This window comes from Pituophis catenifer, unplaced genomic scaffold (genome assembly GCF_029215685.1).
Source record: "Pituophis catenifer annectens isolate HBS135680 unplaced genomic scaffold, rPitCat1.0.hap2 SCAF_6, whole genome shotgun sequence".
Lineage (NCBI taxonomy): Eukaryota > Metazoa > Chordata > Lepidosauria > Squamata > Colubridae > Pituophis > Pituophis catenifer.
In genome coordinates, this window is record NW_027256886.1 from 56235291 (window position 1) to 56250529 (window position 15239).

At 36.3% G+C, this 15239-nt stretch overlaps 1 protein-coding gene across 2 annotated transcripts; it reads right to left on the reverse strand.

The window, feature by feature from the left end:
- Positions 1-311: 311 nt before the first annotated feature.
- On the reverse strand, positions 312-15191 carry IKZF5 (IKAROS family zinc finger 5). 2 transcript variants are annotated; one of them, XM_070944959.1, is made up of 6 exons: positions 15094-15191; positions 9120-9230; positions 5485-5571; positions 3910-4073; positions 3576-3758; positions 312-3181 (listed from the first exon to the last, which is right to left on the reverse strand). In XM_070944959.1, the coding sequence occupies exons 4-6, from the start codon at positions 4040-4042 to the stop codon at positions 2238-2240; spliced, it is 1260 nt and encodes a 419-aa protein (XP_070801060.1). In that variant the 5' UTR covers positions 4043-4073; positions 5485-5571; positions 9120-9230; positions 15094-15191; the 3' UTR covers positions 312-2237. The 2 variants fall into 2 exon arrangements, with proteins under 2 accessions (XP_070801060.1, XP_070801061.1); XM_070944960.1 differs by lacking the exons at positions 9120-9230; positions 15094-15191 and adding an exon at positions 5995-6046.
- Positions 15192-15239: the final 48 nt, after the last annotated feature.

The following is a 15239-nucleotide window of genomic DNA, read 5'->3' on the forward strand; positions in this document are numbered from 1 at the left end:
ATCTTTTTCAAAAGCAAGACCTGCAGAAGTCTTGGGTCCCTATACCAGCACTACATATTTTGAAACTTCTTGGATTTCTGCACGGACCAGTGTGGCTATACAAAGACTAAAATCATTGACTAAGTTATAGCTGACATCTGAACATGCATATCACTGGAAACTGGTAAGATGGAAATCTGCTAGAAAGGAACGTCAGGTAAGTAGATAATTATGTGCTGTTTAAAAAAAAAGCCCTGCAAATGTTTAATATTTTCCTCAACTGGTAAGCTATTGAATATTACTCATTAAAACATTTACAGCACTTTTGCAAATGAAAGTATCAATCACTCAAATCTTTATTACCATCATAGACCAGCGATGCAAATAAAAGACTTGAAATATACTTGGGAGATTCCCCCTTGAAAAAAAAAGAAAAAAGAAAAAAGAAAAAGTATTATTCTCCACTCTGAAGAAATACATGAATCCACTGATTTGCTTCAGGTGTATGGGGTCATCAACAGCTATCCTGCCCAAATCGTAGCTACTTACCAGATGCTTCTACCTTTCATCGTTTTCTGCAGGTGGACAACATCTAACCCCAACTTCCATCAGCGGATATGTCCAGCAGTGATGGGAATTTCAGCGCTAGGACATTTTGTGACATCCTTTTGCAAGGGATTTTAAACACTACCACTGATGGTACCAGTGTTAACCAGCAAAACTTCAAATAAAAAAAAAAAAATAATCAGGAAATTCTAAAAATGCTCTGACCAGAGACAGCATGTAAGAGTGTCTCTAAATAAATGACATATTTTTTCCTTACCACCCTGTACTCATTCCAAAGCCTTTCCTCAGAGGTCTGGAAAGATGTTTTTCAGAGGGATCAAACATTCTGAAGATGCTTATAATCAGACATACGCAAACATGAAAAGAAGCAGGGTTTTTAAACAGTTCAATAAATGCACTCTATCATGTTTGAAATGGGTTTGTATGTGCATATTTACTTGTTATGCAAGGGATAGCAATATAAAGTATATTTTTGTTTCCTGTGAAATAAAAAAATATACAATAAAAGTGCATTTCAGTGTTCTTCTGTATGCTATTAAAGAATTATGTGCTATAAACTAATATTCTGTAGTCTCTGCTAGCATAATTTGTTTAAAGTGCCTATTTTTTCCTAAGTATTTTTTAAGACAGAAGTATCATACATTTTATATCCACTGCAGTTCATTAATGTGGTTCTGCATATTTGCATATTGCCTTACTTTGTCCAGAATCTTTAAAGAAAACCAAAAGTCTAGACTATTTTTTGTCCCTTGTTGCCTCTGTGACTAGAACTGTTTTCAAAAAAGAAATGATTCATAGTTAAAATGACCACACAAAATCTGAATGGGTCATCGAAATCACGTAACTTTCTTGCTGTTTCATTTCCATTAAAATTCGTTACTGCTTAGAAGGCAAAAGCAAAATAGCACAGACATCTGCACTTAAAGGCAATGAAAATGTTTGTAATGTGCTGCAAAGCTAGTCAAAAAGATTATGGTACATTCTTTTAACACATTGTCCATTTTTGTTCTAAAGTTTTCTTTTTCCACAGTTTTGAAAAGTTGCAAAAGTTTTAACACCAGGCATTGTTTGGTTGTATTCTGTTCCCCCACCCCCCAAGACTGGATAGGAGTCCTGGAAAGTGGATATTTTTGTATCTTATTTTCCACAATGTACAAAAGGAACATCATTAAACACCTGACTACAATTACAGGGTTTTGGGCGTAGGGAATTCTAAATTTTCTTGTAGACATGTTTGCTGATGATTCTTACAGAATTTTCTAGCAGTTTAGCAGGTGGCCCACACATACAATCTTACAGCCCCCAAACTGATTGTGTTAGGCTAATTTGAGAAAAGCAGAATTATAGGCTCTTTTGTGGCACAGGCTAACCTAAGGAATTGTAGCTGTACTAGAATTGATCCAAGATTTCGTTTTTATATAAAGTAAATCCACACTTTGTTATTCTAAAAAACCTGTCTAGAAGATACAATTGCACTGTAAGCCTCACTTTTGCTTGAGGAGCTCAGTATAAAGAATACCACCATGACTAGCAAACTTATTGTCAGCAAATTATGACAATATAAATGGTCTGCATCCAACATTAAATTGTTAGTTGGATTCCTCCAAAGGCAACTTTCCAATTACGTAAGAAACAGAAATGTGTTTAAACAAATAAATAAAAGAAAGCACGGTCTACATTTAAAAAATCAGTCAATGCTGGCTATGTTGGCCTCTGGCAAAATGGCAAGCAAAGTCATACTTGTTTTTACATTTGCAACCACAAATGTTGCATTGGAAAGGGTTCTCAAATCCATGGCATCCCATATGAATAGTGTACAGGATATTGTCAGCAAAATACATATCACAGTGCTGGCAGTGATGCAGAAGCTGAGGATCTTGAACCGGAAGAGTTGGTGCTGGAGTGCTTGGTTGACTGTTACTGATACTTGGGGTGCTGGCCTGGGCACTGTGGTCACTACTTGGACCAGCCACCGGACTGTAATTTCTTTGTGAATGTACAGGACGAGGATCTGGACTTGTAGGGGATGAGTTCTGGGGAATACTGGTTGTGACAGCTGGAACAGAAGTTGCTGCAGCAGGTTGCTGCATCATAAAAGGCTTTTCATCTTGACATGGTACAACATCAGGAGATGGTGGGTTTTGGTTTTCAGGGGGGAGACTAGACAACTGTCCTGCTAAAGTAGATAGCTGGTTTAAAGGGTTATCTATCATAAGGTCTTGTGAATCTCTTGGCAATCCACTAGTCTCTGTTGGCTTTGTTATACTTTCGTATGCTTCAGCCTGAATATTTGGAATTTCATGAGTGAAATCATTAAGATAGTCTGGCTTCTGAACCACCATGGAAGGTGGACTTAAGTTAATCAGTGCTCTTCGGCTATACCCCAAGTTACTGGTCTTCTTTTGCAAAACACCCCACATCTTCTTGCTACTAAGGGAAGGCCGTGTACCCTTTATTGGCACCATTTTATGTTTGCGTCTCCGATGGTGAGACAAGTTGCTTCTGTCACTACAGCGGAAGGAACACAATTCACATTTGTAAGGTTTTTCACCAGTATGAGACCGCATATGAGCTTCCAGATGACGTTCATAGGCTGATGCAAAGGGACATAGGTGACATCTATGTGGTTTTTCACCTGGAGAAACATGAAGGAAGCTTTATTTTGATCACTTTTTCATGGCAATTGCATCCTAATAAATCAAGAAGTTACTACAAATAGTCTGAAAGAAAGCATTGCAGTGAGATGAGTTCCAAGAATTTTATCAAATTCTAAGCAGTTAAGATACTTGACAATTACAAGAACCGACCAGATCCAAAATCTAAACTGCAGTCTTATTTCTAAAATAACAAAAAAATTAAGAAGTCTGCCACATGAGAAATATAATCTGGCTTGTTTTTCTTGCCTTAACTCATATTTAAATTTTAAGCATTTGTTGGAAAATATAAAAGAAAAACACATAGCTTACATGCAATGTATTAAAGTGTGTAACATCACTAGAAAAATATAAAACATGCAGATACGATGATACCTGTGTGGATTCTGATATGTTCTATGAGTCGTGCTGTTCCTTTGCTGGCATAGTTACAATATCGGCATTTTAATTTCCCATCAAAAGTTCTTTCAAAACCATCTACCAACACTCCTGAGTTTTCATCCAGTGGAACTTCTACTGAAGGGTGGTCTAATCCATTTTGATCACCTTCAGTCCCTGCTGCAATTAACAACAGAAAGGCACATCAAGCTTCTTATTGGGAAACATTGCACAGGTTACAGGAAAAGAGGAAAAAAAGTATTTCTTAAACATTGAGCCTCTTTTCATTTATACAGATATATGAAAGCTCAGCTGCACCATGTTAACTTACCTCCTTGAAGTGTCTCTGCATCTTTGTCCCCACTAACAGAGCCTGAAATCATATTCACATGGTGAGTCTGTTGAGTTAGGTATTCCTGAAAATCTTTTACAAAATCCAAAGGTTCTGGTTTCTTTTCGCCCATAGTCACACTACAAATTCACGATGTTGCAAACCTAAAACATGACATCAAGTTATAGTTTATACCAAAATTATTTCAGGGTTTAGTACAGTCATTTGTTGCAAAAGTATCAATCTAACTTACACAATAGAAAGGAAGGTGGTAAGATAAGCATAAGTGTCATGTGTGCATATATACCTTTCTTGTTGCCTTTTCTGAAAGATTTTAATTTGAAAAAGAAAAACAACAAAATGAAGAACTAACATGTTGAAACAGAAAATGCCAACATCTAGCACCATTTTTATTCTCCATAATCCCTCTGATTTATATATAGACATTCTTAGTAAATTAAACAAATGGGGGCACTCTTAGTAATTAGTTTAATGAAAAGAAGGACTGGGGTGACATAATAGCAATGTTCCAATATATAAGGGTCTGCCACAAAGATAAGGTGCGGGGGGGGGGAGTTAACCTATTCTCCAAAGGAGGACAAGAAGCAATGGATGGAAACTAATCAAGGCAAGAACCTACCTAGAACTAAGGAGAAATTTCCTGGTGGAACAATTAATCAGTAGAACAATTTGACTCCAGAAGTTGTGAATGCTCCAACACTAGAAGTTTTTAAGAAGGATTGGATATCCCTTTGTCTGAAATGGTATAGGGTTTCCTGCTTGAGCAGGGGATAGGAGTAGAAGACCTACAACTCCCTTCCAAATCTGTTATTCTGTTAATTTGTTTGCATATATGTACATCTAATCAATTAAAGAGAGATGGGTAAACTAGGCTAGTAAAGATGCTACAGGACTAAAGCTGCGGTGCAACCATATCATAGTAAATAGACTGCTTCTAACTGGGCCAGTCATAATGACAGTCATTTTATGAATAAGCAAGTTCCACTGATTACTACTTGGTGAGAACACATCTTGCTGTCGACATTCTAAACAAGCCCGAATAAACTGTCTAAGCCAACAGAAACTGGCTGGGTTTGCAGAGCATAAGCCAGTTTTGTGGTAGTGATTTACTGGAAACTAAAATTGTTTTAACTACAAACTAAGTGGCTTAATGTAGTACATAAAACCAGTGATTTACCATTACCTGAGGCTGTTTTACATTAGAATTTTATAAAATCATTAACTCTATTTCTTCCACACAAAGCATTTTACAATGACTGAAGTCTCATGTATGTGTTTTATTATTACATAAGAGATATTATAAAATTATTAAACATTCCTTGAGCACTTAAAAATTCATTGCAATTACCAATTATGCATTTCTTTTCATTAAAATGGTTCCTTAAAACAAGACTGGCTCTCCAGCTGGTGAAGAACTGGAAGGGCTGAATATAGCCCACCTCTGTGCTATAAGAAAAGAGACCCATGATTTGAGTAACAATTAAGAGGGTTGTATGTGCTTTTAAAGGCAAGATCTCTAATAAAATGACAATTTTCCTATTAGAAATATCATACCTGAATTTGTTATGTTGAAAACATTGTGAATTCTTCAAACCTTACAAGATTTCTTACGAGATATAAAGCAGACGTGTCCCACTTTTCCTAATAGAAAAAAGAGATCAGCAAATATTAGCTAAATTAGCACTTCTATTCTTTCCAACAAAGGTAGTTCAACAGCCATAATGCCCTGTATCACATCAAAATTATAAAAAGCAGAAATAAACTACAGCATAATTTTTACTTAATGGATATTTGTGCAATTTCATCAAAATATACAAATCAACCCAACTATCATCCACAGAAAAGTAACCTTTCCTTAAGGAATCTCATAGACCATTACTATATCAGTCCAATCATTTGGAGTAATCATGATTTACAAATCAATGAAGTCTCCACAAAGCTTACTAAGCAAACCGAAAAACACTGTACCAAAGAAAATTAAATAATAAAATAACTTATACAATAACTTTTACTTTATAACATAAAATGTATGCACACAAAAAAGTAAAAGATAACTAAACATACCCACAAATACCAACTAGCTGTCAAAAGTTATGATTTGACTTTGTTAATCATGATCCTGGAGGGTAACTTCTTAGAAACAGTAGAACTGTTGCAACAAGACTGATTGAAAAATGCAAGAGAATTTTTAGAAACATGTCACTCCAACCCAGCCTAGAGGATGAAACTCTTAGCTATGCACCTGTCAAAAAATGTAATCAAGGTCCAGTAATAGTAGGCCAACTCAATACCCAACAACATTCCTTCCCATCACACAACAGTCAAGCAGCACCTACAAACTAGTCTCATCTCCTTATCACAAATATAATAATTCAACAACCACACACACACAAATAATGCCATCCTCCCAACACGCTATCACTTCATACAGCTTTAACACAGGAAACAACCAACATACAAGTAAGATAGAATACCTTACCAGTTAAATAAATAATTTACCAACAAGGTACTACTTACAAAACAACATCCACCCACCACATTCTACCTTAGCACATGCAAAGAAAGCAAGATAGATAGATATATACCAATAACCTCAGCCAGGCAATGAATCTTGTTTATCCAATATTCCAGTGCTGCTGTTATGTAGTATGGCAATGAAACTTCTACAACTTCAAGGTTGGTTCTAAAACCAACCTTGGAAACTGCAAAAATTCAACATGCCATGATCTATATCTAGTTGTTTCACTGTAATACGTTACCATCAGAAATTTTGTCTTGTCAGACTTCAACTTGATTGTGTGTTTTGCTATGTTCTTAAAACTTCACTATCATCTCACATTATGCTCTCTCAGTCTTCTCTTCAGTTGTTCCCTTTTATAAGCAAATTCCTTCAGATTTGCTTCTTCCTCAGCTTTTCAATTGACCAACCTGGTTCTGCCTCAGCAGTCAACCCACAATTACCTGCAAGACTGCCCCAGTCTGATCTTTAAGCTGCCTTTTCACAGAATCATGCCTAGAACAGCTACAACTGATTTAATCCCAATATAAAGAAACAAATCTAAACATTACAAAGAATATACTGAAGGAAAATAGTAAAATAAACTACAAACTCTTCTCCAAACTCCTCTCCATCTTCTTTTTCTTTTCACTCCTACCGGCCTGCATCACCAGTTGCAAACTATCCATTTTCTCTGCTGTCCCTGCTCACCCCTCCAACTTGCATATGTAAACTAGACCAACCCCAGGCTAATGCATAACTTAAACATAGCTGTTTCCATTAAAATTGCCTTTTAATCCTATCACAAAAACAATGAAAATTCCTCACCTAAAATAGAAAACAGTGAGAGACCACAGACAACCCATCTGCTTAAAAATGGAGTTCTTAGCAGTTTTGCTTTTACAAATACATTTTCCTTTGTTTAAATACCTATCTTTCTTGCTCAAAATGTGTCCATGAATCAGCTCCTTGAGATTTTCTGCTTGTCAACCCCAAAATGTATAAAGATTTCTGCCTTTCTGTTTTTCAGGATCTTTCTTGCAAAACAGGCACCCAATGATAACTGAATAAAGATTGGCCATTTCTCCTCAGAATTGTGCTCCTTTCTTCAGCTAAAATTTTAGGACACTGATAATATTTTTCTTTATGCTCCTTAAAATATTTTACTTAATTCTGCAAAGCTTTCCTCAGCGGTATGCTCAAATACATCTAAAGTTCTGTTATTATTAAATGTTAATATTATATAACACATTTGAATCCACAAAGCATTTACATCACAGTTAAACATTTGTAAATCTAAAATATTTATAAAATATCATGCTCTGTTGTTTTAGTACAATTGGCTTATCTAGAGAACAAAAATTCTACAGCATTTTGTAGTGAACATTCTACGGATTATAACATTTATCAACTATGATGCTGAATTCAGTAGGGACTCACATATACAAACATTTAATTTATGATCAGAGTTCTTAACATGCAACAGAAATACTACATAACCCAGGAACTGATTATTACAGTTAACAGATGGAAACAAATATGAAATAGTCATTACTACGGAAGTGCTAAACTTTTTAAATTTGAACTATTTCACATTTAAAATATATCACTTGAAAGTGATTCAAAACAACTGTTTCGTCTCAAAACCAGAATCGCTTTATACCATTGTTTCTCAACCTTGGCAATTTTAAAATGTATGGACTTCAACTCCCAGAATTCTTAAACATCTTAAACAGTTGCCAAGGTTGAGACATACTGCTTTATACTCAAAATTTGTATCTCTAGTCTTTATACTGTTGGGGTATTTTTGGTTCTTTTTGTTTTTTGAAGTTTCATTTTTACCTTAAAAGATTAAAAAAAGGCAGTAGATATAACTGTATCTTGTAACAAGCGAATTTTAATTATTTTTTTCTACTTCCAAGTAGTGTCAATAGAAAAAATCACCCATTAGTATGCTAAAACTTGTTAACAATTACTCAAGGTTAATAACAAGTAACTGTTCAAAGGACAGAAAAAACAAAACCTAACAACCCAAAACCCTAACAAACTCAAAATCGTAATAAACATGGATAGTCCTAAGAAATTCAAAGAGAAAATTCCATACAATTAATCTCTACCTTTTAACCTCCTTTCTCTACTAATGGTCAAAATTCCCATCTCTTAAATCTTTCTCTTCCTCTAACTTATTGCAATATTGTATTTGTTGCACAATTATTCTATTATTAGTTGTAGCAGTAGTCCTCTAATTCATACCCAATGACACAACAAGGAAATTTGAAGGATCTTAAAAACTACTTAAAACTTTTTGGTTGCCACTGTCCATTTTGGTTTGTTTTCTTTTTCTTATCATACACAAAAAATAAGTAACAATACAGTAGAAACCTTTGTATTAATTATTCAGCTTAAGACAGAAACAGTTTTATTGTACACCAAATACTTATATGTGATTTTTCAGTTGCTTAATAATGCTACATTTAGCTTTGGATATAAAATTTAAACAATCTTATGCTTATTAGCATCAGCATCAAATCATAGTTAATACTGATATAAACTTTTTATATATTTTTTCTTTAAAGGTCTAAGTTATCAAAACATGAAAATATTAATAATATACATGTAGTATTCTTTATTTGTCTTATAACAATAAAACAAAAAATAAACTATTTGAGGTTATAAAAATTACCTTAATTACCTTAGTCCAAATTAGCTTCAAATCACTGACAGAGGCAAAAATCCACTTCTGAGATTTATGTTCCATCATACTTGGAAATACATTTTTCTCATTAATGCCTCTACAATCAGCCTGCAAAAAACAAAACCAGGACATATATTTTAATTAAAAGTGACATTTGCTTATGCACTTTAACAAATAACTTATATTTTTACTAGTCAAGTTTTTTATATAACTTAGAAAATGCTAGTGTGGATCTCAGAAAAAGGAAAGTTTCCATAACTTCTCAGGAAGAAACATATTCCTTCCTTCCAATGTTGTATATCTCATGTCTCTCATATTCTCATGTATCTCATGTTCTGAGAATTCCAACTAGTTCAGTCACAACAGTGATACAGAAAATAGCAATGCTTCGCTAGAAAGATTCCTTCCTCAATCCCGTTAGACAATTGTGTCAAAAGTTAGCAACATTAAGAGTGACCCGAGCTAAAGAAAAAAGCAGCAAGCCGGCAATATTCTGATTTTCAAATTAAGGGTAGGCATTTGAGTGATATTCTTAAATAATATTTTTTCAAACATTTAAATTTCAGGGGATTATCATTAGGTCTAATGCCAATTACATAATTGGTAATTGCAATACCTTAAGGTCTCAAGAAAAGTCATTCTTTTCCACAACAGTTAATTTTATTTTTATGATATTTTATTCATTCTTCTCCAAGAGATTTCATATTGGTAACAGTTCCCTTGCTCTCCATTTTATTTTAGCATGAAATAAATTAAGCTAAATGACTGATAGTTCAATATAATTAAATGAGATTCACAGCTGAATAAGATTTGATTCTGAATCTTCCTGATTACCCTTTGACACTATTCTTGTTCAGTCATAGTACTTGTCTTATGATTTTTTTTTCTGTATTAGAAGCTAATAGTTATAGCAGATAGCTATTAGGAAAAAATGTGTTATGGTCCTTGAATTGCTTCCAGCAAAGACAAACTGCCATCTTTAAAGTACCTTTCCTGAAATAATTGAAATAGCTCATCTGATAAGGGCAACTATCTGAACTCACACACAGAGAATCATATGAATGTCCCCAAATAATAATTATGATATTTAAGCTTCAATCACTTCATACAATTTGCAGGTATTTCTTATCAAAGGCAACATACACATCCTTGTAACAGAATCTAGCCCATAAACACCAAGAACTGATAAAAGTATGTTGCATTCCTGATTTTAATCTAAAGCTCCTAATAATCCCAAAACAAAAAGTGAAAATGTTATGTGTAAACACTTGTGTAAATGGATGTGTGGTTCCTTCTTCTCCTTCCCTTCCTATTTTATTCCTCATAAGCACTGTCAACTCTATAGACCTTAAGGTATTGCAGAGACAATAAAACTTGTTTTTTTTTAAAAAAAAAGGTATTGCAGGGACACTAATACAACTCCACAGCATGTCTAATGAAATTCTGTTGCTCAAGGAAATGGACTACCTTAATCCGGTATCATTTTCAAACACACATCCTTTTTTCAAATTGTATATTAATAAAAACTTTTGCTGATTTTCTTTCCATTATCATCAGCCTCCTAAAATTTTTACTTAGATAGAAAAAGCAGGAAAAAATATTACTTTTTAAGCTCACAAAGCACTGCTACCACTTCATCCTGAGTGTATACAAGCAGGACAGAAGGAAGAACAGGTACTTGTTCCTGTCTTCTTTCAGCTTCTATTTCTTAAAACCATTTTCTTTTCCTTTACAATCAATTTGAGAAGTTGGTGCAGGAGGGAACGGGGATGATGTGTGCCATCTGTAGAGATGGTATTCTACTTTCCATGTTGGAATATTTCTTCCAATTCAGATTCTTCCATGAGCTGTGCATAAAATGTCCCTAATTGATCTGCATTTCCTAATATTAGCAAGTCATAAATTGAAGGAATTTCCACAGGGACTGAAGTCCTGTCCCTACCCTAGAACGGGTAATTCCACACTATCATGTTTTATCCACACCCTCACAAAAAAAACCTCTATAGTATTATAAAATTGAAATATAAATGGAGTAAATCATAAACTTAGTGATATAACAAGGAGTTATGCACAAAACCTTAAGAACTGAATATTACTATTTACGTGAAATTACCTACAAGATCTAGGATGGTTATGTCACAATATTCACTAACAACTTTTAAAACAACCACTCTAATGATTTTGGCTGCTCAAAAGAAATAAAACATCAGATGGGAGACCATCAGGAAACCTAAGGTTGTAAGCCACTATAAGAAAAATAGAGGTGGTCTAATCATATTCATTGAATAAATAAATTGCATATCAAATGTATGAAAGAAAACTGAACAGCTGTAAGAAAGGGGAGGACCAAGAAAATCATGGTTGGATGAAAGACAGAACAGTGACTTTAAAGAATAAAAGGCAATATATATAATGCTAATGGACATGATGGAAGCAAGGATAGAAGTGTGGGAGAAGTAAATGATACTGAGGTAAACTAATTTTAATGATTTCCTTTTCCAAGCTCATGTCTTTAATAACATATTTCAATAGAGTTGGTATTAAGTTACATATCATGTCTGTAGCAGTAAGGGATAAATCTAGTATTCTCCAGTACTAACATTCTCACTATAATGCATAAAATCTACAATATCAATATAAACTATCCCTGCATTAATTTTCCATTGGGGGGGTGGAATGTTTTTTTTTCTCCTGATTTATTTTAGTGGGAAAATTCTTTCAGCCAAAATTCAAAAATACTACATACAAAAACAAACTTTGGTTGTAGACTGAATGTGATTCGTTTTTTTTAACTCTGATGTTTCTGTAATTGAATGTACTCTGTTCTACATAGGACAGAAATAATATTTAATGCTCATGTCTCTTTAATATAAATCTTGTTGCTAATTTTTGCTAAAATAATTTATCAAAACTAAAATGGAGATAACAAATAAAAGAAACACATCAAAATAATCTGTGCAAAAGAAACACCATGAAAGTATTTTTCCTTCTTTATAAAATACATTTTACTTTATTCAAAGTAACTTTTCTTTCCAGAGAAAAGGAATAAGCAAGTACATCATCTTTGCTTCAAATCAAAATCTAGAGATCTAGTTAAGAACTATTTCTACATCTCTGATTCCATGGTATAGTTTAATTTCTGATTTATAGGTTGAAGTGGCACTTAAAGCAGAGGCAGGAAATTACATTATGATTACGGATCAGTTTATTCCTCCTTATAATGTTCATTCAACAGAGAATACTGTATTGACTAAGGTTTCATAAATCATTTGGATGTTTCTTTCACTTAAGTGGCAATCTTCTGGAAATATTTTTGATGCATGCTCAGATGAACTGAGAAAACCCTGAAGAGGTCAGGACGTGAAAATATCTTAATGCTTCAAGGAAAACTGCAATAGTCAAAGCACCCTTTTGCACCACCCTAACAGCTGCCACTCTTACCGTTCTTGGTAACTCTCAACCTATTTCCCTTCCTTACATAGTCAATAAAACTTGAAAGGACATGAAGCAGAGGAACCTACTGTACCTTCATCAGTACCTTGAGAGTTCTGCTGTATGAATTATGTACAATCCTGTTAGAAAAGAACACTTCATTTGCTAGCACCTATTTAGTTACTTTGCCTGTGCAATTCTGTGCAGTTATGGTTAGTCACTTTCATATAATTACTATACATAAATGCTGGGGAGACCGTGTGGAGGATGAGTAGGCAGTTGGAATAGAACTCAGATTTTTCATTCACCAGAACTCTAAAGGCCTGCTCTATGACTTACTTAGTCTCTGGCCTTCCTTTCTTCAGGCCTACGCAAAAACTGGCTTACTGCTTTTCTACCTTACCAGAGCTCTTATGCTACAAATGTTGAATGCAATTCCTATTTCTTCCATTCTCAACACTAAGATCGCCAGGCAGTCTTCGAGTTACGGCTACAATTGAGCCCAAAATTTCTGTTGCTAAGTGAAACATTTGTTAAGTGAGTTTGCTCCATTTTATACCACTTTTCTTGCCACAGCTGTTAAGTGAACCGTTTCATTTGTTAACTTAATAGCATGGTTGTTAAGTGAATCTGGAATGCCCATTGATTTTGTTGGGTCACATGACTCTAAGATACTGCAGCCAGCCTAAATGTGAACCAGTTCCTAAACATCTGTATTTTGATCATGTGACCACGGGGGATGTTGCAACGGTCGAACGTGTGAAAAAACGATCATAAGTCACTTTTTTCAGTGTCGTTGTAATACTTTGAATGGTCACCAAATGAACCGTTGTTAAGTCAAAGACTGCCTGTACTTTCCCTTTTTTGCTTAGCTGCCAGCCAGTCCGCATGTTAACTACACACGCAAATTTGTGGACGCAATGAACCTTTCAAAAGCTGAATAGTCCGCTGGCGTTGCTGCGTCCCCGGTTTGCGTTAACAGAAAAGAGAAGGTGGATGTCTGAGGCGGTTAAGCATGTGAGAAAGTATCAGGAATTGGCTTTATTTTCCTTCAAGTGTTTCTGCATCTCTGTAGGGTCTACAACAGTGTTTCTCAACCTTGGAAGCTTGAAGATGGGTGGACTTCAACTCCCAGAATCCCCCCAGCCAGCGCTCCTGGCTGGGGGGATTCTGGGAGTTGAAGTCCACCCATCTTCAAGCTACCAAGGTTGAGAAACACTGGTCTACAACAACGTTTGTTTTAATAACAATATTTTAAAAATATTGTTTAACGCATTGTAAGCCGCCCTGAGTCTCCGGAGAAGGGCAGCATATAAATTGAACCAATCAATCAATCAATCAATCAATGAACAAACAAACAAACAAACAAACAAATAAGGAGTGTGTTAGTCTGAGGCGGTAAAGCGTGTGAGAAAGTGAAGGTCTACTAAGCGATGAAAGAAAAAGGCTGTATAAAAATGGCTGGTCAGTAAGGAAAGGAAAAGGTTTAGGAATAAGAAGCAACAATGGTAAATTCCTCTACCTTCTTATTGCTTCTTATTCCTATACCTTTTCCTTTCCTTACTGGCCAGCCATTTTTACACAGCCTTTTTCTTTCATCGCTTAGTAGACCTTCATTCGCTCCCTCACACACTGAACCGCCTCAGACTAACACACTCCTTATTAACACAAACGTTGTTGTATGTAGACCCTACAGCAGTGTTTCTCAACCTTGGTCGCTTGAAGATGGGTGGACTTCAACTCCCAGAATCCCCCCAGCCAGCAGCGCTGGCTGGGGGGATTCTGGGAGTTGAAGTCCACCCATCTTCAAGCGACCAAGGTTGAGAAACACTGCCTTACAGAGACGCAGAAACACTAGAAGGAAAATAAAGCCAATTGCTGACACTTTCTCCACACGCTCAACCGCCTCAGACTAAACACACTCCTTTATTACCACAAACATTGTTGTATGCAGACCCTACAGAGACACAGAAGAAAGGGCGGCGGAGGGAAACCCCATTCCCGACGTCTGCAGTTCTCCAGGATTTAACTTCTGGCAGCAGCAGCCGTTTTCTCCCTCCAAAGTTGGGCATCCTCTCGAGACACCCACCCCTCTCAAGAAAACGCGGTCCTGGCATGGTCGCCAGGGTGACGAGGTTCAACAGAGAGAGAGAGAGAGGGGAGGCTGCCTTTCAACCGAAGCGGGTTTCGGCTTTCCTCGCTTACAGGGCTCGACGGAGGAGCTTCTTTGGCGCAGCGGGGCGATGCGAGGAGCCCGCAGCTGGCCGTTTTTTTTTCTCCCTCCCCCCCAGCCTTCCCGGGAAAGGGCTTCAAAAGTCACGGCTCCAAACTCGTCCCGCGCGTCCTTTCAGCCCGCGGACTCTTTTAAGGTGCCTCCCGGGACACGCCAGCCCTTTTGCCCTTGACTTGCCGTCTCCCGCCAGCCGCAAGAAGCTAGAACCTGCCGCCACCTTCTTAAATTCACCGGTGACCGAGAAAGAGGGGGGGGGAGAAAGGAAGAAAAAGACCCCGGAGGACGACGCAGCCTTCCGTCACTCACCGCCGCTGCACTTTGCAGTCACCCGGGCCCCCAACTCTCGTCGCTGCCGCCTCCATGTTTGTTGTGTCTCCCGAAGCTTAAACGTAACCTATCGCTTCTCCTTAACAAAGTCCCGCGAGAGTTCAACACGGCGCGTCCCGCTCGGG

Bases quoted from the DNA above. Each gene is read 5' to 3' on its own strand.
- IKZF5 (XM_070944959.1), bottom strand. From the start codon at position 4,042: ATGGGCGAAAAGAAACCAGAACCTTTGGATTTTGTAAAAGATTTTCAG. The intron at 3,759-3,909 runs GTAAGTTAACAT...TGTTAATTGCAG, and splicing joins TGCAGAGACACTTCAAGGAG to CAGGGACTGAAGGTGATCAA. The intron at 3,182-3,575 runs GTATCATCGTAT...ATGTTTCTCCAG, and splicing joins ACATATCAGAATCCACACAG to GTGAAAAACCACATAGATGT.